The sequence below is a fragment of the Bombina bombina genome, chromosome 6, assembly GCF_027579735.1.
Source record: "Bombina bombina isolate aBomBom1 chromosome 6, aBomBom1.pri, whole genome shotgun sequence".
NCBI classification, from domain to species: domain Eukaryota; kingdom Metazoa; phylum Chordata; class Amphibia; order Anura; family Bombinatoridae; genus Bombina; species Bombina bombina.
This window is the reverse complement of record NC_069504.1, coordinates 303,429,173-303,445,625: the sequence shown is the minus strand read 5'-3', so window position 1 is coordinate 303,445,625 and position 16,453 is coordinate 303,429,173. Positions and strand designations below refer to the sequence as shown.

The 16,453-nt window shown below is 42.5% G+C and overlaps 1 protein-coding gene across 1 annotated transcript in view; it reads right to left on the bottom strand.

Moving 5' to 3' along the window:
* The window catches only part of CEP290 (centrosomal protein 290), an 862,077-nt gene that overhangs the window by 7,248 nt on the left and 838,376 nt on the right, over window positions 1-16,453 (bottom strand). Inside the window, 1 exon segment of the mRNA XM_053716925.1 lies at window positions 14,605-14,714. Coding sequence (XP_053572900.1) covers window positions 14,605-14,714 — 110 coding nt within the window.

The window sequence follows — 16,453 nt, the reverse complement described above, 5'->3', positions numbered from 1 at the left end:
CGGGAATCGGAGTTGACACTAGTAAAAGTAAGAAGACTCTCACATGCTGCAGATCCGCTGTCAGGGATGGCTGTCAGCCCTGGAAAGCTGTGATCCAGATCGGTAAACAATTAGTATAACCCCAACATGCGATAGTTTAAAACACAGAGCTCTAAAACACACGCACTGGCTATTCACTCCGCTCTCAATGATATACAAGCAGAATAGCGGAGGTCATGTGATCGGACTTAGATAAGAAACTGTGCCACTGAAAAAGCGCGTGTTTCAGTCCGACCAGATAAAACACTAACGACAGAGCTTAAAACACCTATCGTAGTCTCAGTTCTCTGCACTATTAGCCAAATCTCAATAAATAAAGTTATCACATTCCATAGTGACATTGTGCTAAAGATCATAATTAATCCTTCAACCAGCCTCTCTAATAAAAAAAGGGGGAAAAATTAACCCCTTAACGTTTCATTAAATCAGTGCCTGCCAGACTGCCCAACTTTTAACCCCTAAAGGTCATAACATGTCCCATATGATGATCCACTAGAGGAATTAACCTCCAAAGTGCTATCCTTCAGTAAATAGAAGGCAAATGCACTTACCTGTGGATCCAGCTGCAGGGCAGGAACAGCTTCTTAGGTGTGATAGACACTCCACTCTCTATGAGGGACCTAAAGAAAAAGAAGGAACAGAGTAACCAACCCTGGCTTTCTATGAAGGGGTAGCAATAATGTTAGAAATAAAGCAAAGACCACCTTACTGCTTTCTAACTGCTAATAGCCACCATTACTCTTACTAAAGAGATTGACATGGACACAGCATAGCCCCTAATCCTTGCTTGCAGGGAAAAGTACCCATAAAATGATTCAATATCTTCAGAAACCATCTTCGCACATCCTCCATTGACAAAGGCAAAGAGAATGACTGGGGATTATGGGTAAGGAAATTACACTTAACAGCTTTGCTGGGGTGCTCTTTGCCTCCTCCTGCTGGCCAGGAGTTGAATAACAGAATTTATGCTTACCTGATAAATTACTTTCTCCAACGGTGTGTCCGGTCCACGGCGTCATCCTTACTTGTGGGAATATCTCTTCCCCAACAGGAAATGGCAAAGAGTCCCAGCAAAGCTGGCCATATAGTCCCTCCTAGGCTCCGCCCACCCCAGTCATTCGACCGACGGACAGGAGGAAAAATATAGGAGAAACCATATGGTACCGTGGTGACTGTAGTTAGTGAAAATAATTCATCAGACCTGATTAAAAAACCAGGGCGGGCCGTGGACCGGACACACCGTTGGAGAAAGTAATTTATCAGGTAAGCATAAATTCTGTTTTCTCCAACATTGGTGTGTCCGGTCCACGGCGTCATCCTTACTTGTGGGAACCAATACCAAAGCTTTAGGACACGGATGAAGGGAGGGAGCAAATCAGGTCACCTAAACGGAAGGCACCACGGCTTGCAAAACCTTTCTCCCAAAAATAGCCTCCGAAGAAGCAAAAGTATCAAATTTGTAAAATTTGGCAAAAGTGTGCAGTGAAGACCAAGTCGCTGCCTTACATATCTGGTCAACAGAAGCCTCGTTCTTGAAGGCCCATGTGGAAGCCACAGCCCTAGTGGAGTAAGCTGTGATTCTTTCAGGAGGCTGCCGTCCGGCAGTCTCATAAGCCAATCGGATGATGCTTTTAAGCCAAAAGGAAAGAGAGGTAGAAGTCGCTTTTTGACCTCTCCTTTTACCAGAATAGACAACAAACAAAGAAGATGTTTGTCTGAAATCTTTTGTAGCCTCTAAATAGAATTTTAGAGCACGGACTACGTCCAAATTGTGTAACAAACGTTCCTTCTTTGAAACTGGATTCGGACATAAAGAAGGTACAACTATCTCCTGGTTAATATTCTTGTTAGAAACAACCTTTGGAAGAAAACCAGGCTTAGTACGCAAAACCACCTTATCTGCATGGAACACCAGATAGGGCGGAGAACACTGCAGAGCAGATAACTCTGAAACTCTTCTAGCAGAAGAAATAGCAACCAAAAACAAAACTTTCCAAGATAGTAACTTAATATCTATGGAATGTAAAGGTTCAAACGGAACCCCTTGAAGAACTGAAAGAACTAGATTTAGACTCCAGGGAGGAGTCAAAGGTCTGTATACAGGCTTGATCCTAACCAGAGCCTGCACAAATGCTTGAACATCTGGCACAGCTGCCAGTCTTTTGTGTAGTAAGACAGATAAAGCAGAGATCTGTCCCTTTAGAGAACTTGCAGATAATCCTTTCTCCAAACCTTCTTGTAGAAAGGAGAGAATCTTAGGAATTTTTATCTTATTCCATGGGAATCCTTTGGATTCACACCAACAGATATATATTTTCCATATTTTATGGTAAATCTTTCTAGTTACCGGTTTTCTGGCCTGAACCAGAGTATCTATCACAGAATCTGAAAACCCACGCTTTGATAGAATCAAGCGTTCAATCTCCAAGCCGTCAGCTGGAGGGAGACCAGATTTGGATGTTCGAATGGACCCTGAACAAGAAGGTCCTGTCTCAAAGGTAGCTTCCATGGTGGAACCGATGACATATTCACCAGGTCTGCATACCAAGTCCTGCGTGGCCACGCAGGAGCTATCAAGATCACCGAGGCCCTCTCCTGTTTGATCCTGGCTACCAGCCTGGGAATGAGAGGAAACGGTGGAAATACATAAGCTAGGTTGAAGGTCCAAGGTGCTACTAGTGCATCTACTAGAGTCGCCTTGGGATCCCTGGATCTGGACCCGTAGCAAGGAACCTTGAAGTTCTGACGAGACGCCATCAGATCCATGTCTGGAATGCCCCATAATTGAGTTAGTTGGGCAAAGTTCTCCGGGTGGAGTTCCCACTCCCCCGGATGGAATATCTGACGACTCAGATAATCCGCTTCCCAGTTTTCCACACCTGGGATGTGGATCGCAGATAGGTGGCAGGAGTGATCCTCCGCCCATTGAATTATTTTGGTCACTTCTTTCATCGCCAGGGAACTCCTTGTTCCCCCCTGATGATTGATATACGCAACGGTCGTCATGTTGTCTGATTGGAATCTTATGAATCTGGCCTTTGCTAGCTGAGGCCAAGCCCTGAGAGCATTGAAGATCGCTCTCAGTTCCAGAATGTTTATCGGGAGAAGAGACTCTTCCCGAGACCATAGTCCCTGAGCTTTCAGGCATTCCCAGACCGCGCCCCAGCCCACTAGACTGGCGTCGGTCGTGACAATGACCCACTCTGGTCTGCGGAAGCTCATTCCCTGGGATAGATGGTCCAGGGTCAGCCACCAACGGAGTGAATCTCTGGTCTTCTGATCTACTTGAATCATTGGAGACAAGTCTGTATAGTCCCCATTCAACTGTTTGAGCATGCACAGTTGTAATGGTCTTAGATGAATTCGTGCAAAAGGAACTATGTCCATTGCTGCAACCATCAACCCTACTACTTCCATGCACTGCGCTATGGAAGGACGTGGAACAGAATGAAGAACTTGACAAGTGCTTAGCAGTTTTGACTTTCTGACCTCTGTCAGAAAAATCCTCATTTCTAAGGAATCTATTATTGTTCCCAAGAAGGGAACTCTTGTTGACGGAGACAGAGAACTTTTTTCTATGTTCACCTTCCATCCGTGTGATCTGAGAAAGGCCAGAACGATGTCTGTATGAGCCTTTGCTTTTGACAGGGACAACGCTTGTATTAGAATGTCGTCCAAGTAAGGTACTACTGCAATGCCCCTCGGTCTTAGAACCGCTAGAAGGGACCCTAGTACCTTTGTGAAAATCCTTGGAGCAGTGGCTAACCCGAATGGAAGAGCCACAAACTGGTAATGTTTGTCCAGAAAGGCGAACCTTAGGAACTGATGATGGTCTTTGTGGATAGGAATATGTAGGTACGCATCCTTTAGATCCACGGTAGTCATAAATTGACCTTTCTGGATAGTGGGTAGAATCGTTTGAATGGTTTCCATCTTGAACGATGGTACCCTGAGAAATTTGTTTAGGATCTTCAAATCCAAAATTGGTCTGAAAGTTCCCTCTTTTTTGGGAACTACGAACAGATTTGAATAAAATCCCATTCCTTGTTCCTTTATTGGAACTGGGTGTATCACTCCCATCTTTAACAGGTCTTCTACACAATGTAAGAACGCCTGTCTCTTTATTTGGTTTAAGGATAAGTGAGACATGTGGAACCTTCCCCTTGGGGGTAGTTCCCTGAATTCCAGAAGATAACCCTGAGAAACTATTTCTAGTGCCCAGGGATCCTGAACATCTCTTGCCCAAGCCTGAGCAAAGAGAGAGAGTCTGCCCCCTACTAGATCCGGTCCCGGATCGGGGGCTACTCCTTCATGCCGTTTTGTTAGCAGCAGCAGGCTTCTTGGCCTGCTTACCCTTGTTCCAGCCTTGCATCGGTTTCCAGGCTGGTTTGGGTTGTGAGGCATTACCCTCTTGCTTAGAGGATGCAGAATTAGAGGCCGGTCCGTTCCTGAAATTGCGAAAGGAACGAAAATTAGACTTATTCTTGGCCTTGAAAGGCCTATCTTGTGGAAGGGCGTGGCCCTTTCCCCCAGTGATGTCTGAGATAATCTCTTTCAATTCTGGTCAAAATAGAGTTTTACCTTTGAAAGGGATGTTAAGCAATTTTGTCTTGGATGACACATCCGCTGACCAAGACTTTAGCCAAAGCGCTCTGCGCGCCACGATTGCAAACCCTGAATTTTTTGCCGCTAATCTAGCTAATTGCAAAGCGGCATCTAAAATAAAAGAGTTAGCCAACTTAAGTGCGTGAACTCTGTCCATAACCTCCTCATATGGAGTCTCTCTACTGAGCGACTTTTCTAGTTCCTCGAACCAGAACCACGCTGCTGTAGTGACAGGAACAATGCACGAAATGGGTTGTAGAAGGTAACCTTGCTGTACAAAAATCTTTTTAAGCAAACCCTCCAATTTTTTATCCATAGGATCTTTGAAAGCACAACTATCCTCGATAGGAATAGTAGTGCGCTTGTTTAGAGTAGAAACTACCCCCTCGACCTTAGGGACTGTCTGCCATAAGTCCTTTCTGGGGTCGACCATAGGAAATAATTTCTTAAATATAGGGGGGGGAACAATAGGTATGCTGGGCTTTTCCCACTCCTTATTCACTATGTCCGCCACCCGCTTGGGTATAGGAAAAGCGTCGGGGTGCACCGGAACCTCTAGGAACTTGTCCATCTTGCATAATTTCTCTGGAATGACCAAGTTGTCACAATCATCCAGAGTAGATAACACCTCCTTAAGCAGTGCGCGGAGATGTTCTAATTTAAATTTAAATGTCACAACATCAGGTTCAGCTTGTTGAGAATTTTTTCCTGAATCTGAAATTTCCCCATCTGACAAAACCTCCCTCATGGCCACTTCAGATTGGTGTGAGGGTATGACAGAACAATTATCATCAGCGCCCTCCTGCTCTTCAGTGTTTAAAACAGAGCAATCGCGCTTTCTCTGATATGTAGGCATTTTGGATAAAATATTTGCTATGGAGTTATCCATTACAGCCGTCAATTGTTGCATGGTAATAAGCATTGGCGCGCTAGATGTACTAGGGGCCTCCTGCGTGGGCAAAACTGGTGTAGACACAGTAGGAGATGATGTAGTATCATGTTTACTCCCCTCATCTGAGGAATCATCTTGGGCAATTTCATTATCTGTGGCAGTACTGTCCTTACTTTGTTTGGACGCTATGGCACAATTATCACACAAATTTAAATGGGGAGACACATTGGCTTTCATACATATAGAACATAGCTTATCCGAAGGCACAGACATGTTAAACAGGCTTAAACTTGTCAATAAAGCACAAAAAACGTTTTAAAACAAAACCGTTACTGTCTCTTTAAATTTTAAACAGAAAACACTTTATTACTGAATATGTGAAAAAGTATGAAGGAATTGTTCAAAAATTACCAAAATTTCACCACAGTGTCTTAAAGCATTAGGAGTATTGCACACCAATTTTCAGAGCTTTAACCCTTAAAATAACGGAACCGGAGCCGTTTACAAATTTAACCCCTAAATTACGATACCATACGATACCAAGTGAAGCCTTCTAGAAACTTTTCCAGCTACTTTCAGATCCTCACACATGCATCTGCATGTCTTGCTCTCAAAAAACAACTGTGCAGTAATGGCGCGAAAATGAGGCTCAGCCTACAACTGGGAAGGCCCTCCCTGACTGGAAAAGGTGTCTAACATAGTGCCTGCCGTTAAAAAACGTTCCCCAAGTTTATAAATGTGAATTATCAGCATAAACATGTATAAAATGCCCAAATAAAGCAATCGATTTAGCCCATAAAAATGTCTACCAGTTTTATAGCCCATATTAAGCCCTTTATTCTGTTTGCTTGACTAAGAAAATGGCTTACCGGTCCCCATGAGGGGAAATGACAGCCTTCCAGCATTACATGTTCTTGTTAGAAATATGGCTAGTCATACCTTAAGCAGAAAAGTCTGCTAACTGTTTCCCCCAACTGAAGTTACTTCATCTCAACAGTCCTATGTGGAAACAGCAATCGATTTTAGTTACTGTCTGCTAAAATCATCTTCCTCTCACAAACAGAAATCTTCATCCTTTTCTGTTTCAGAGTAAATAGTACATACCAGCACTATCTTAAAATAACAAACACTTGATAGAAGAATAAAAAACTACATTTAAACACCAAAAAACTCTTAACCATCTCCGTGGAGATGTTGCCTGTGCAACAGCAAAGAGAATGACTGGGGTGGGCGGAGCCTAGGAGGGACTATATGGCCAGCTTTGCTGGGACTCTTTGCCATTTCCTGTTGGGGAAGAGATATTCCCACAAGTAAGGATGACGCTGTGGACCGGACACACCAATGTTGGAGAAATCCCACTAGTTATTGGAATTAAGTCGTGGACTCTCCATGCCATAGGAAAGAAATTATTTATTTTTCTTTAAACGTGGCATTGAATGTAATGTTCCAAGTGATTTATGAATGATTCCTTAGTTAAGTAGCTTCATGTTTTCTCCATAGAAAGCAAAGGATGATTATATTGATTAATTACTAAATACGTCCTCCACTAAGTCATCTGACACATCCAAGTAATTGTTGACACGCAATGCTGCTGGCATGAAACCAATGCATTTACCATTACAAACGTGCAGTCACACCCAAACAATAATCCCTAGAACTCTGCAGGGTGCAAGACGTGGCAGTGAACTGATCTGCCACGAACGCAAAAAAACAGAATTTATGTTTACCTGATAAATTACTTTCTCCAACGGTGTGTCCGGTCCACGGCGTCATCCTTACTTGTGGGATATTCTCTTCCCCAACAGGAAATGGCAAAGAGCCCAGCAAAGCTGGTCACATGATCCCTCCTAGGCTCCGCCTTCCCCAGTCATTCGACCGACGTAAAGGAGGAATATTTGCATAGGAGAAATCATATGATACCGTGGTGACTGTAGTTAAAGAAAATAAATCATCAGACCTGATTAAAAAACCAGGGCGGGCCGTGGACCGGACACACCGTTGGAGAAAGTAATTTATCAGGTAAACATAAATTCTGTTTTCTCCAACATAGGTGTGTCCGGTCCACGGCGTCATCCTTACTTGTGGGAACCAATACCAAAGCTTTAGGACACGGATGATGGGAGGGAGCAAATCAGGTCACCTAGATGGAAGGCACCACGGTTTGCAAAACCTTTCTCCCAAAAATAGCCTCAGAAGAAGCAAAAGTATCAAATTTGTAAAATTTGGTAAAAGTGTGCAGTGAACCAAGTCGCTGCCTTACATATCTGATCAACAGAAGCCTCGTTCTTAAAGGCCCATGTGGAAGCCACGGCCCTAGTGGAATGAGCTGTGATTCTTTCAGGAGGCTGCCGTCCGGCAGTCTCATAAGCCAATCTGATGATGCTTTTAAGCCAAAAAGATAGAGAGGTAGAAGTTGCTTTTTGACCTCTCCCTTTTACCAGAATAAACAACAAACAAGGAAGATGTTTGTCTGAAATCCTTTGTAGCATCTAAATAGAATTTTAGAGCACGGACAACGTCCAAATTGTGTAACAAACGTTCCTTCTATGAAACTGGATTCGGACACAAAGAAGGTACAACTATCTCCTGGTTAATATTTTTGTTGGAAACAACCTTCGGAAGAAAACCAGGCTCAGTACGTAAAAACCACCTTATCTGCATGGACCAGATAGGGCGGAGAACACTGCAGAGCAGATAACTCAGAAAACTCTTCTAGCGGAAGAAATTGCAACCTAAAACAAAACTTTCCAAGATAATAACTTAATATCTATGGAATGTAAGGGTTCAAACGGAACCCCTTGAAGAACTGAAAGAACTAGATTAAGACTCCAGAGCCTGAACAAACGCTTAAAACGTCTGGCACAGCTGCCAGCCTTTTGTGAAGTAAAACAGATAAAGCAGAGATCTGTCCCTTCAGAGAACTCGCAGAAAATCCTTTCTCCAAACCTTCTTGTAGAAAGGAAAGAATCTTAGGAATTTTTATCTTGTTCCATGGGAATCCTTTAGATTCACACCAACAGATATATTTTTTCCATATATTATGGTAAATTTTTCTAGTTACAGGCTTTCTAGCCTGAATAAGAGTATCTATTACAGAATCTGAAAACCCACGCTTTGATAAAATCAAGCGTTCAAACTCCAAGCAGTCAGTTGGAGGAAAACCAGATTCGGATGTTCGAATGGACCCTGAATAAGAAGGTCCTGTCTCAAAGGTAGCTTCCATGGTGGAGCCGATGACACATTCACCAGGTCTGCATACCAAGTCCTGCGTGGCCACACAGGAACTATCAAGGTCACCGAAGCCCTCTCCAGATTGAACCTGGCTACCAGCCTGGGAATGAGAGGAAACGGTGGGAATACATAAGCTAGGTTGAAGATCCAAGGTGCTACTATTGTATCCAATAGAGTCGCCTTGGGATCCCTGGATTTGGACCCGTAACAAGGGACCATGAAGTTCTGACGAGAGGCCATCAGAACCAAGTCTGGAATGCCCCATAATTGAGTTATTTGGGCAAAGATTTCCAGATGGAGTTCCCACTCCCCCGGATGCTCCTCCATCGCCAGGGAACTCCTTGTTACCCCCTGATGGTTGATATATGCAACAGTCGTCATGATGACTGATTGAAACCTTATGAATTTGGCTTTTGCTAGTCGAGGCCAAGCCTTGAGAGCATTGAATATCGCTCTCAGTTCCATTATGTTTATCGGGAGAAGAGAGTCTTCCCGAAACCATAGACCCTGAGTTTTCAGGGGTTCCCAGACCGCGCCCCAGCCCACCAGACTGGCGTCGGTCGTGACAATGACCTATTCTGGTCTGCGGAAGCTCATTCCCTGTGACAGGTTGTCCAGGGTCAGCCACCAACGGAGTGAATCTCTGGTTATTTGATCTACTTGTATCGTCGGAGACAAGTCTGTATAATCCCCATTCCACTGTCTGAGCATGCCCAGGTGCAATGGTCTTAGATGAATTTGTGCAAAAGGAACTATGTCCATTGCCGCAACCATCAACCCTATTACTTCCATGGACTGCGCTATGGAAGGAAGAAGAACAGAATGAAGTACCTGACAAGAGCTTAGAAGTTTTGATTTTCTGGCCTCTGTCAGAAAAAACCTTCATTTCTAAGGAAACTATTATTGTTCCCAAGAAGGGAACTCTTGTTGACGGGGACAGAGAACTTTTTTCTATGTTCACTTTCCACCTGTGAGATCTGAGAAAGGCTAGGACAATGTCCGTATGAGCCCTTGCTTTTGACAGAGACGACACTTGAATCAGGATGTCGTCCAAGTAAGGTACTACTGCAATGCCCCTTGGTCTTAGCACCGCTAGAAGGGACCCTCGTACCCTTGAGAAAATCCTTGGAGCAGTGGCTAATCCGAATGGAAGTGCCACAGGTAATGCTTGTCCAGAAAGGCGAACCTTAGGAACCGAAAATGGTCCTTGTGGATAGGAATACGTAGGTACGCATCCTTTAAGTCCACCGTGGTCATGAATTGACCTTCCTGGATGGTAGGAAGGATCGTTCGAATGGTTTCCATTTTGAATGATGAAACCCTTAGAAACTTGTTTAGAATCTTGAGATCTAAAATAGGTCTGAATGTTCCCTCTTTTTTGGGAATTATGAACAGGTTGGAGTAAAAACCCATCCCTTGTTCTCCTAATGGAACAGGATGAATCACTCCCATGCTTAACAGGTCTTCTACGCAGTGTAAGAATGCCTGTTCGAAGATAATTGAGACCCGTGGAACCTTCCCCTTGGGGGTAGTTCCCTGAATTCCAGGAGATAACCTTGAGAAACTATTTCTAGGGCCCAAGGATCCTGAACATCTCTTGCCCCAGCCTGAGCAAAGAGAGAAAGTCTGCCCCCCACCAGATCCTTCCCAGATCGGGGGCCAACACTTCATGCTGTTTTGGTAGCAGTGGCAGGTGACTTGGCCTGCTTACCCTTGTTCCAGCCTTGCATCGGCCTCCAGGCTGGCTTGGTTTGAGAAGTATTACCCTCTTGCTTAGAGGGTGTAGAATTTGAGGCTGGTCCGTTTCTGCGAAAGGGACGAAAATTTGGCTTCTTTTTAGCCTTAAAAGACCTATCCAGAGGAAGGGCGTGGCCCTTTCCCCCAGTGATGTCTGAAATAATCTCTTTCAAGTCAGGGCCAAACAGTGTTTTACCCTTGAAAGGGATGTTAAGCAAAAGCGCTCTGCGCGCCACGATAGCAAACCCTGAATTATTCGCCGCTAATCTAGCTAATTGCAAAGCGGCATCTAAAATAAAAAAGAGTTAGCCAATTTAAGAGCTTGAACTCTGTCCAAAACCTCCTCGTACGAAGATTCTTTATTGAGCGACTTTTCTAGTTCTTCGAACCAGAAACACGCAGCTGTAGTGACAGGAACAATGCATGAAATTGGTTGTAGAAGGTAACCTTGCTGAACAAACATCTTTTTAAGCAAACCCTCTAACCTTTAATCCATAGGATCTTGAAAGCACAACTATCTTCTATAGGAATAGAAGTGCGTTTGTTTAGAGTAGAAACCGCCCCCCTCGACCTTGGGGACTGTATGCTATAAGTCCTTTCTGGGGTCGACTATAGGAAACTAATTTCTTAAATATAGGGGGAGGACAAAAGGTATGCCGGGCCTTTCCCACTCCTTATTTACTATGTCCGCCACCCGCTTGGGTATAGGAAAAACATCGGGGGGCACCGGAACCTCTAGGAACTTGTCCATCTTACCTAATTTCTCTGGAATGACCAAATTGTCACAATCATCCAGAGTAGATAATACCTCCTTAAGTAGTGCGTGGAGATGTTGAAATTTAAATTTAAAAGTTACAATATCAGGTTCTGCTTGTTGAGAAATTTTCCCTGAATCTGAAATTTCTCCCTCAGACAAAACCTCCCTCCTGGCCCCTTCAGATAGGTGTGAGGGTATGTCAGAACAGATATCATCAGCGTCCTCTTGCTCTTCAGTGTTTAAAACAGAGCAATCACGCTTTCTCTGATAAGTAGGCATTTTGGAAAAAAATGCATGCAATAGAATTATCCATTACAGCCATTAATTGTTGTATGGTAATAAGTATTGGCGCACTAGATGTACTAGGGGCCTCTTGTGTGGGCAAAACTGGTGTAGACACAGAAGGGGATGATGCAGTACCATGCTTACTCCCCTCATTAGAGGAATCATCTTGGGCAATATCATATCTATGGCATTATTATCCCTACTTTGTTTGGACATTATGACACAAATATATCACATATATTTAAATGGGGAGACACATTGGCTTTCATACATATAGAACATCGTTATCTGATGGTTCAGACATGTTAAACAGGCTTAAACTTGTCAACAAAGCACAAAAACGTTTTACAATAAAACCGTTACTGTCCCTTTAAATTTCAAACTGAACACACTTTATTATTGAATATGTGAAAAAGTATGAAGGAATTGTTCAAATTTCACCAAAATTTCACCACAGTAACTTAAAGCCTTAACAGTATTGCACACCAAATTTGAAAGCTTTAACCCTTAAAATAACGGAACCGGAGCCGTTTTTACATTTAACCCCTATACAGTCCCAGGTATCTGCTTTGCTGAGACCCAACCAAGCCCAGAGGGGAATACGATACCAAATGATGCCTTCTATAAGCTTTTTCAGTGGTTCTTAGCTCCTCACACATGCATCTGCATGCCATGCTTTCCAAAAACAACTGCGCATTAGAGGCGCGAAAATGAGGCTCTGTCTATGACTAGAAAAGGCCCCCAGTGAAAAAGGTGTCCAATACAGTGCCTGCCGTTTTTATTAAAACAATCCCCAAGATTTAACAACTATTAAAAGTAATAATCTGCCAAATATACTTAGTAAAGTAATCGTTTTAGCCCAGAAAAATGTCTACAGTTTTTTAAGCCCTAATGAAGCCCTTTATTCTTTTACTTAAACTAAGAAAATGGCTTAACCGGTTCCCATAGGGAAAATGACAGCTTCCAGCATTACCGAGTCTTGTTAGAAATGTGTCATACCTCAAGCAGCAAAGTCTGCTCACTGTTTCCCCCCAACTGAAGTTAATTCCTCTCAACAGTCCTGTGTGGAAACAGCCATCGATTTTAGTAACGGTTGCTAAAATCATTTTCCTCTTACAAACAGAAATCTTCATCTCTTTCCTGTTTCAGAGTAAATAGTACATACCAGCACTATTTTAAAATAACAAACTCTTGATTGAAGAATAAAAACTACATTTAAACACCAAAAAACTCTAAGCCATCTCCGTGGAGATGTTGCCTGTACAACGGCAAAGAGAATGACTGGGGAAGGCGGAGCCTAGGAGGGATCATGTGACCAGCTTTGCTGGGCTCTTTGCCATTTCCTGTTGGGGAAGAGAATATCCCACAAGTAAGGATGACGCCGTGGACCGGACACACCTATGTTGGAGAAATTGAATCTAGAAATGCAGCAAAAGTAATTTTTTACTTCTCCAGCTTAGACCTTTTACAAACATAAAATATAATATTGATGAGGCTACTGGCATTATGTTTATATCTCCCTCTAATTCTACTCCAGTTTCTAATTTTTCTATATCTCCCCATCACCCCAAGTCTGCTGTCTTGGAGTCACACTTGACACAAATCTGTCCTTTATTCCCCACATTCAATTGCCCTCTTCATCCTACTGCAACCACCTACGCAATATCTCCAAAATTCGTCCATTTCTGAGCGCTTAAAACTACTAAATAGCTAACACTCCCTGGTAATTTCCCGACTTGACTACTGTAATAGACTATTAACTGGCCTCCATCTCTCCCGCCTCTCCCCCTTCAATCCATCCTAAATGCTTCTGCCAGGCTAATCCACATCTCCCGATGCTCTGTATCTGCTGCACCTCTCTGCGAGTCACTTCACTGGCTCCCCATTCACAGCAGAATTAAATTCAAAATTCTCACCCTGACCTACAAAGCCCTCATCAATGCTGCCCCACCCTACCTGTCCTCATTCATTAACAAATATACTCCAGCCCGCCTCCTAAGATCCAACAATGACCTGCTCCTTGCCTCCTCTACCATCACCTCCTCCCATGCAAGACTACAGGACTTCTCTCGTGCGGCACCAACCCTCTGAAACTCACTTCCTCGAGCTGTCAGACTTTCCCCTAACCTGTCCTCCTTTAAACGCTCCGTAAAGACCTTTTTGTTCAGGGAACCTTATCACCCAACTAATGAATTTCACTTAACCAACAGTTAACTCCTCACTAACATCATTCTCACCTTTGCAGTCCCCACCTCCTGTTTCCCATCCTCCTACCCATCTAGATTGTAAGTACCCACGGGAATAGGACCCTCAATTCCCCCTGTATTTGTCTGTAAAATGTTGTCTTATATTGTATTGTTTCACCGTTGTACTTAAATCTTCGTACCCATGGACAACACTGCGGAATCTGTTGGCGCTTTATAAATAAATAATAATAATAATCTAGACCAATAACTTAGTTATGCAATATTATTACTCAGTAATGCAATACTACTACTACTCAGTTATGCAATATTACTGCTCAGTTATGCAATACTACTACTTAGTTATGCAATATTTCTACTTAGTTATATGATATTACTACTCAGTTATGCAATATTATTACTCAATTATGCAATACTACTACTCAGTTATGCAATACTACTACTCAGTTATGCAATATTACTACTCAGTTATACAAAATTACTATTCATTTTTGCGATATTACTACTCAGTTATGCAATTTAACACAGAATATGAATTAATCAGATCCATGTTCATTGTGTTACTTTTTTCTCCAATAACTTCTCTCTTTACTATTATTTTATGCTTGTGTATTGTAAAACACACACGTTGCTTAAAAAAGTATGGACTGCAAAAACTAAAACATATGTACCTACAGTATGCTGCAATAAAAATGCTGAATACAAGTCTGCTTGTAAAAGAAACACGACTTTCAAAGTCAGGTTTCTGTTAATTGTCAAACTATATAACCATTGCAAACAGTGTAAGTGCATCTTATAATGGTCAACACTGGCTTTTTATTATGAGATAATTTTTTTTCTCATTTCTAGCTTACCTTCAAATGTTCCTTCTCCAAATCTGAAGTTTTCAAATGTGTTTTTAGTTCAACAACTTCCATTTCCAACTTGTCATGATTCCTTCCCTTTTCAAGTAATTCATCATATCCTACAGGATTAAAATAATAATAAGGCAATGCAACTAAAAAGTTTATACAGTAAAATACATCTGTAAATTCATAAACACAATGTATAGATGACTAAGAACTGTAACCGCTGTTTTTCTTTAATATACATAAAGACATTCACGTTGCATTACTTACTATTTTTAAAATAGCTTTAATAAAATTGACATATCAATTACTGCCATCCTTTATTTGTATAATGCCATTAAACGCTGAAGAATTTACAAGCTAGAGGTAGCTCTGTTCTTAGCAATGTATTAGTAAAAGGCTTGAGAATTCTGTTGAAAATGTAGGAGCCAGAAACTTCCATTTTCTATATGTAAATAGTAGTGCGAAGTGAACTCCATACTGCTCAGGAGAAATGTCTACTTCAGCTGCCTAAGATGAAGAAACTGTTCCTGCAGAATGAGCAGTGATGGGATCATTTTATAAAAGATAAATTTGTTGATACTCAATTCTAATGGCAAAATGTGTTATGTGCTGAATCAATCTCTGTGGCAAACCTTGATTCCTGGCAAATGAGTAGCAAATACGTCCAAAGGATATATTCTCGTCTGTTGTATAATCTTTTGGACTTCTTGCATTAGTAAACAAATTCAAGTGCCTCTCCAGCATTTGACACAAAAAGCATTGCACAGATGTATAAGAAGGCATTTACGACTGTATTCTGCAGGTAGATGTAAAAGCTTAAACCCACAAAATCAAGGAAATTCAAAACTTAAAAAACATAAATTATGCTTACCTGATAATTTTCTTTTCTTCTGACGGGAAGAGTCCACAGCTGCATTCATTACTTTTGGGAAAATACAGAACCTAGCCACCAGGAGGAGGCTAAGACACCCCAGCCAAAGGTTTAAATACCTCCCCCACTTCCCTCATTCCCAGTCATTCTGCCAAGGGAACAAGGAACAGTAGGAGAAATATCAGGGTGAAAAAAGGTGCCAGAAGAACAAAAAATTACCGCCGCCTCATAGATAAAAACAAGGGCGGGAACTGTGGACTCTTCCCATCAGAAGAAAGAAAGTTATCAGGTAAGCATAATTTATGTTTTTCTTCTTAAATGGGAAGATTGCACAGCTGCATTCATTACTTTTGAAAAAACAATACCCAAGCTAGAGGACACTGAATGCAAACAACGGGTGGGTACAAAATGCCGCCCCTTTGAAAGGAACCACAGCCTGAATTACTCTGCACCCTATAAAAATATAGACGACACGGGTGAAACCCAAAGCCCAGGTAACTGCACATTAGTTACACCGCCAGCAAAGCCGAACTAGAGACCACTCAGTCCTAGAGTCCGTCAAGCCCAAACAGCCTCCGAGGAATCAGCTCCGCGGGTCATGACTCCCATAAAGGTACCCGGCCAAAAGACGAGGACCGCTATCTGCCCCCAAAAAGGAGAACAGATTCCCAGGAAAAATCAAAAGGATCATTCCACACGGCTCAACAAACATAGAACAACCCAAGGTTGTCTTACAATAGTAGCGCCCAGGGAGATGAACTCCCTAGAAACACAAGGACCGAATAAAAAGAGATCCATACACAGGGAAACAAGTCCCAAAAAAAACTCGATGGACACTCATATCCCTGATCCAGTCACATACCCTAAGGTACTCCAGAAAAAAAAGAGTTCCCTATTGCCTCTATCAATCGAAACCTGCAGGCTAGGCCAGCAGAGACAGCGGCATTAGGATAACTATCCCAGCAGCTAGGAAGGAGCTCT